At 41.0% G+C, this 7,713-nt stretch overlaps 1 protein-coding gene across 2 annotated transcripts; it reads left to right on the top strand.

Moving 5' to 3' along the window:
- Positions 1–1,137: 1,137 nt before the first annotated feature.
- LOC106605553 (C-X-C chemokine receptor type 3) lies at positions 1,138–4,657 on the top strand. Of its 2 annotated transcripts, none has more exons than XM_014201337.2 (3): positions 1,138–1,281; positions 1,961–2,320; positions 2,761–4,657. In XM_014201337.2, the coding sequence occupies exons 2-3, from the start codon at positions 1,967–1,969 to the stop codon at positions 3,535–3,537; spliced, it is 1,131 nt and encodes a 376-aa protein (XP_014056812.1). In that variant the 5' UTR covers positions 1,138–1,281; positions 1,961–1,966; the 3' UTR covers positions 3,538–4,657. The 2 variants fall into 2 exon arrangements, with proteins under 2 accessions (XP_014056812.1, XP_045574662.1); XM_045718706.1 differs by lacking the exon at positions 1,138–1,281 and adding an exon at positions 1,321–1,831.
- Positions 4,658–7,713: the final 3,056 nt, after the last annotated feature.

Raw genomic sequence — 7,713 nt, 5'->3', positions numbered from 1 at the left:
AACATATCAAACTAAATTGAATCTCTCAGAATTACTTATAGAATAATACGAAATGCTCTGAGACCAGGTTGGGCAATAGGATATGAAATGTATGCATGCATAACCCTGTTGCTTTTAGTAGGCTAATCTTGTGTCTTCAGATCAGTGAAGGAGGAGAGGAGATGAGATTAGGGCAGGCGTTTTTTGTCTAAACTATTGCGATGGACTTGCTCCACGACTTTAATATAACTGAAGCACTATTCTGTCAGGCCCCGATGTAGCACGACTACCACGGTTGAACCCTAGGTTAAGCATGCAAACTAGAACTGTCTCCAGCACTTCATGTTTGGACCTTGGAGCTCATATGAATAGCAGCGCCGCCTACCAATACAGAAGTGGCTAAAAGTTTCCCGCAAAGCAACCACAGCTGCTGATACCAGCAGTATATCTGCCAACCTGGTCTCAGAGCATTTCGTATTATTCTGTATGTACCGAAGGACTCCATTTAGTATGATTTGTATTTATTTTATTTTTATTTCATCTTTATTTAACTAGGCAAGTCAGTTAAGAACAAATTCTTATTTACAATGACGGCCTACCTCGGCCACACCCGGACAATGCTGGGCTAATTTGTGGATGTCCATCACTCATTTCTTATGATATGTTACCAATTGCAAATCCAATTATATGTTATGATTTGCAAAACGTACAATATGTTACAGATTTGCAAAAGTATTATATGTTACGATTTTTGGCTATGTGGCTAGGTGGCTAACATTAGCTTGTTGGCTAACGATAGCTACGCTATGGGTTAGGGTTAGGAGTAAGATTAAAGGGTTAAGGTTAGGGTTAGGGGAACGGTTACCTAAAAGGGGTAAGGCTAGGGTTAGGGTTAGCTAACATGCTTGGTAGTTGCAAAGTAGCTCAAAAGTAGTTAGCTAAAAGGCTAAATATGTCCATGATGAGATTTGAATTCACAACCTTTGGGATGCTAGACGTTCACGTTATACGCCGATCCCAACCAACCACCATACTTTAGTTATTTCCTTAAGTAGCCATCTGTCTTATCTAACCATACCAAACGTAACATGTCATACATATTTTTGTGTCACGGTTACGGATTTACATTTACTATGTTACGTCTTGTCTATGAGACCAGGCTGCAACATCGACACAATACATTCTGACAAATCCAGAGAAGTGTTTGTATCCAGTCTCTGCAATGCTACTGGGACTAATGAATGATCGGCTATTTTTATTTTAAATTGAGCCTTTTTTTAACTATAGAACACGGCTAATGTGGTAAGTACATTTCTCATTTCAAACCCCCTCTACTGTCTATGTGTTTTCTCTTTTCTCTTCGTCTGTGGTCTTTGTCCTACACAAGTTCTCTTTACTCCGCTTATGTCTTTCATGCTTTGTGTGTGTTTGTGTGCATATGTTCGTGCACCCATACGTCCATATGTCCCATGTTCTCTCTGTCTCCCCCTCTCTCTTGCCATCTCCCACTAGTCTTTCTGGTTTAACAGAAAAACTGATAAGTATAGAATACCTACAGAGGTTAGAGAGTGTGGTTCGAGCACAACGAGACAAACACCCATAGTGTGTCGATGGCACCAGTCAGATGATCTGCAGTGCAGTGGACAGCCCCCGTAAGGGGAACTGTACTTTCCGCTCTTACTATGCTGTGTGTGGTGTTGCCTCATCTGGTGACATCGGAATCATGTGAGCAGCGTGAATATAATATGATCTGGCCATTGTCAGATGAGACACTTCAGGGGATACCTCTCTTTCTCACAAAACTTGTCAGTGTTAGAGCAGAGGACCGGAGACTAAAGACAGATCTCTCTAGGTATAACTTGGTGAAAGAGGAAATTGTTGTCCTCACCAACACACATTCTGCTCGCATTGTTTTTAGCTTAAACCCAATAGATTGATCTGTATTACCCAAACGATAAACTGATTCTCCACTTCTCTACAGACAGACATGGATTTGGACCTGGGAGGGATATTTCTAGAGAATAGCACCTATAACTACGATGAGGACTATGTTTATAAAGAGGAATGCTCCCCTGAAGATGGCGTTGGGGTGCGTTTTGGCACGGTGTTCCTCCCGATGCTCTACTCTCTGACACTGGTCCTGGGGCTAGTGGGTAACGTGCTGGTCCTGGTGGTTCTGGTCCAGAAGAGGCGGAGCTGGAGCGTGACGGACACCTTCATCCTGCACCTGGGCTTGGCCGACACTCTGCTGCTGGTCACGCTGCCCCTGTGGGCTGTTCAGGCCACTAGGGAATGGAGCTTCGGGACCCCCCTCTGCAAGATCACTGGAGCTATATTCACAGTAAGGACTTGTGGGGGGCGACTGGTCAAGCAAGTGTATATACCTGTATGAACACATGAACTGGGGGTTGGGGATGGGGAGAGGGGGTAAAGGATTTGGACTAGTGTGGAGTAGTGTGGTATATGATGGGGGGTTCTAGTGCTGTGAAATCCGTGGGCTGGGTAGTGTAGGATAGGAAGGGGAGGAAGGGTTTTTACATCCTATTATTCTGCTAAGTCATCGGATACACTTTCAATACATCATTCAATCCAGATCAGGGTTAATGTACTCTTAATGGGCTCTTCCTCTGAGTCCAATAATAAACTGTCAACATTGCTGGGAAAAGAGGAAGTACAGAGGAGGAACACAGCTGTTTCATCTTAATGTTCATTCCAGCCAAGAGCTTTCTCAAGTTTATATCTCTCTGTTCTCTCTCTATCTCTCTCTCTCTCTCTCCTCAGATCAACTTTTACTGTAGCATCTTCCTGCTGGCCTGCATCAGTCTGGACCGCTACCTGTCCGTGGTCCACGCAGTCCAGATGTACTCTCGCAGGAAGCCCTGGATGGTGCAGGCCAGCTGCCTGTCCGTGTGGCTTCTCTCCATCCTCCTCTCCATCCCCGACTGGCACTTCCTGGAGTCTGTGAGGGACACCAGACGAGACAAACAGGAGTGTGTCCACAACTACCCGTCTCTCTCCCAGTCTGGGTTTGACTGGCGTCTTGCCTCCCGCCTGCTCTACCACACGGTGGGCTTCCTCCTCCCATCTGTCATGCTGCTCTTCTGCTACTCCTGCATCCTGCTGCGGCTGCAGCGCGGCTCCGTTGGCCTCCAGAAGCAGAGGGCTGTCCAGGTCATCCTGGTGTTGGTGCTGGTCTTTTTCCTCTGCTGGACGCCCTACAACATCACCCTAATGGTGGGCACCTTTCAGGGGAGACCTGGGGAGCCTGTTTCTGGGTCCTATGAGAATGGGAGGACAGCTCTGGAGAACAGTCTGGTGGTTACGTTCGCTCTAGCCTGCCTGCACGCTTGCCTCAACCCAGTGCTCCATCTCGGCCTGTGTAGAAACTTCCGGCGACACGTGCTGGATATGATGAGGTGTGTTGAGGGGGTGCAGAACGATCCGAAACTCTCACTGTGGGATTCAGGTGTGGTTGAAGACTCACCTGACCTAGCAGAGGAGAAGGGGACGTTGAACCCAATAACAACCATGGGACAGGTACAGTCCACCCAGAGCTGATGGGTAGGAAGAGGATCCTAATGACTAATATTGTATGTCTTCCTGCCTTGAGGGGAAGTTGATATATGGGTCATGGGTCTGGGGATTGGTGGATGACCATAACCTGTGTCATGAGAGAAAGACATGCATTGTAGAAAGCCCCGTATGAGGACTGCTTTCTTTGAATTGCACTTTAATGGAAAACGCTCAGACTAAATGTATATTTGTATAAAGTCAGTCGGTTGTCTGATCTTCACGTTTTGTTTTACCTATCGATGTCGTCCGGCTCTGTAGAATCTGTTGGAAAGATTCATACAATAATTATTCAAACCTACAAACTTTTATTTGGCTCTATACTCCAGCATTTTGGATTTGAGATCAAATGTTTTATATTAGGCGATGGTACAGCATGTCACCTTTATTTGAGGGTGTTTTCATACGTATCTGTTTTACTGTTTAGAAATGAATGCACTTTATGTATCTAGTCCCCCTATTAGAAGGTGTCATAAGTATTTGGACAAATTCACTTTAGTGTATTACATTTTGTCAAAAGTTTAGTATTTGGTCCCATAATTCTAGCACACAATGACTACATCAAGCATGTGACTCTAGAAACTTGTTGGATGCATTTGCAGTTTGTTTTGGTTTTGTTTCAGATTATGTTGTGCCCAGTAGAATTTCATGATAAATATTGTATTGTGTCATTCTGCAGTCACTTTTATTATAAATCAGAATAGAATGTGTTTTCTTCTATATTAAAGTGGCTACCATGATTACAGATAATCCTGAATCAATCGTGATTAATGATGAGTAACAAAGTTAGATGCACAAAGATCATGCCCCCAAGACATGCTAACCTCTCACCATTACCAATAACGGGAGCATAGGATTTTCTTAGGAATATGATATTTATATATCTGTAACTTTCTCACTCAATATTATTCACGATTCATTCATAATTATCTGTATGAAGAAATCCCAAACTTTTCTCACGTAATATTAAAGTTTTAGTAGGACTTGTGTATGTTACTGTTCTATTGTGTAACTATAATGTTATATTTTCCAATTATATACTGTTATTTTATTTTTCCATTACTGTATATAATTAATAAATAAGAGTATGTTTACCTTTTTACAACAATTGTTTCACTTTTGATTTCCTCAAGTCGGTGTCACAATATCCTATATATTGACCACTCTGGGGAAGCCCAATGTTGTTTTTACCCTTTCTACTGGCTGGTTTTACCCTGTCTGACAGCAGCATGAGACAGGGTTTCCCACTCCGTCCCAGAAAATCCCAGGCTTGAGTTCATTTCTTTGTTGCAACAGGCTGTTTAGGCCCTTGGCAGGCCTGATGACACACAGCCATGGTTAATCCGTATCCATCTGAATACTCCACTGTTTATTTTACTAAGAGAGGACTGTAGTGGGCATTGTCAACCAGGTCACACTGTGGGAGAAGGCAAGATAAGAGAAAACAGAGAAGGAGGTGGAGAGAGAGGGTGGGGAGAGATATAGAGAAAGAGAGATGATTTTAGGGTTGCACGGTGTGTGACCCACTAATCCTTTGTTTTCAATGCTAAACATTGACATACAAGTCAATACATGTCTTTTAAATACAATGGGCTTTTTTTGACCAGATTATGTAATGTAAATTAGTTGTAAAAAAAATATCCTGTAACTGTCAAGTTTGGACACACCTACTCATTCAAGGGTTTTTCAAAATGTTTTATAATTGTCTACATTATAGAATAATAGTGAATACATCAAAACTATGAAATAACACATATGAAATCATGTAGTAAGCTAAAAAAGTGTTAAACAAATCAAAATGTCATAGTTTTGATGTCTTCACTTATTATACAATGTAGAAAATAGTACAAATATAGAAAAACCCTTGATTAAGTAGGTGTGTACAAACTTTGAACTGTTACTATATATATATATATATATATATATATATATATATATATATATATATATGTGTGTGTGATTCAGAACACATTTAACATGGAATGGAACAGAAGAACTGACCTGGAATATTCATGACAGAACTTGACCCTATTTGTATTTTGGTTAAGCTGAATGTCTAGTTTCACTTTTTTTTTTGCACAAAACACAATTTTAACCACTTTTCCTCCTTCCTGTTTTTGCTCATGACCATACATGTTTTGTTTCACTGTGATATTTCACCTCTTGTTTTCTATGAGATATGGAGGATAGAGAAATCATGTGGCAGTAACAGCAACACACCAAACTCAAGATATGACCTGCTTCCTGTTTCTCTTCCTGTATCAGCTAAAGTTGATTATACTTTTCTCTTCTTGCTAAATGGTGGTAGAGGCAAGATGTTCAGTTGGACTGAGTGATGCTGTCAATTTAAGTCTTGTCACTCAATATTGTTGATTAAGTAAAGCTAACTAAAGGCTGAGGTGCTTATGAAGCTCTTGAATGGAACAAGTGAACGTTTTTGTTGCCTTCTAGAATAAACATTTAGGTGCACAGATGCTGTAGTAAATCAGAGAAGGGACAGGAAGAGAGGCAGACTGTCTCTTCGTCATCTTGGGTGGTGACTTCTCATATCACTCTTCACTCCTGTGTTATTTTTAATTTTTTTGTGTGCAAAGCCCTTTGGTGCAAAGCTTTGTCACCCCATGTTGGTAAGCTTAACTTGGCTTCCTGCCACAGTAAAAGTATGTATTTTTCAGCTGAAATCACAGAGAATTTGGGTAATTATGTTATCTTTTTGCAGACACTCTTTTCCAGAGCAATTAGGGTTATGTGCCTTGCTCAAGGGCACATCTGCCAATTTTTTTTTAACCTAGTCTCCACAGAGATTCAAACCAGCGGCCTTCTGGTTACCGGTGCAACACTCTTAACCGCTAGGCTACCAGCAGGCCTACCATGTTGTGTTTAGTGAGGTGGAATGTTCAGAATGTTTACAGATAGAAATGTAATGTATAGAGCTGACACAATTCCCCATTCTACATGCCAGACAATCATACATGTCTATGATTGTTCTGTGATGTTGAATCATCCTGAACAGGCCCTTGTTGGTGGTGTGGCTACATCTCTGCTGATCTGAGTCTGGCTTCCTCTAGGGTTTTCGTTTTTGCTGTACAGACATCTATTAACCAACCATTAAAAGACAGAGATTCAGTATTTCACTATGGTTCCTTGAAATTTTAACCTGTCATAGGATACTGTGCATTTTTTTAATGAAGAAATATACATAAAATCATTGCATGTGTGTTAAAGGAATTTAATATCTTGATGATAATAATCAATAATCAATTCGCCTTGACTAATGCCCAAGGTTTGTAAGACAATGGGTTATAATAATTAGGCAAGGACTCAGCTTTCTGCAAAAGGTTTCTGTAGCTTTATTCAGAGAACGTTCTGGCGTCAGGATAACAAAACAGTCATTATATAGTTCTTGCTTACTTACGCACATGCATTTACACACAAACTGTTGGTGACCTGCATCCCCCATAAACTTCTCACACTGTTTATCACTATCCAGAGCTCAGCCTGTTCTTTTCCCTCAAGGTTAGGAATTCTTTGAAGCTTTTACTCCCTTGACCATCTGTCTCCTGGTGTCCCTCCTAATTGCATACACACATTTCTTTCCCTCTCCAGTGGTTCCTGGACTTTCCGGAACTAATCAGACTAATCGATCCCTACATTGATCATTACATTGATTATTCATTAAACCTGCTTTATGACTAATAATTCATCATGGTTTATTGATTCATTTACATTTATTAGATAATTCTCTTATCAATTCCACCCTTAAATGATTCAATAATTCACCATGAAATGATCAGATGCTATCTGAGAACCCTACTAATCACATGCTATATGTAAATACATCACACGCTATATGGAAATACATCACACCCTATATGGGATTTAATTGTGATACAGGGATTTAAACAAGACTAATACATAATTATTCCTCCTATACCCATCAATGACCGTCCTAGGTCTCTTTCCAATTATGACACTTCAATTCAGGATTTTCATCATCATTTTCATTGAAGGAACAGTCTATCAAAACGTTCAAAATTCTATCAAAACGTTGAAAATTGTTTCATCAAACATTGGCTCCTCGTTATTGAAAGAGACGGAGCCATCTTCCTGGCCTGGAGGCCTGTGTTCGTCCTCCCACTGATTGGAGCTCGGAACCGGTCCATA

The sequence above is a fragment of the Salmo salar genome, chromosome ssa05, assembly GCF_905237065.1.
Source record: "Salmo salar chromosome ssa05, Ssal_v3.1, whole genome shotgun sequence".
Taxonomy (NCBI): Eukaryota; Metazoa; Chordata; class Actinopteri; order Salmoniformes; family Salmonidae; genus Salmo; species Salmo salar.
Note: the sequence above shows the minus strand (reverse complement) of the source record. Positions and strands in the feature narration are given on the sequence as shown.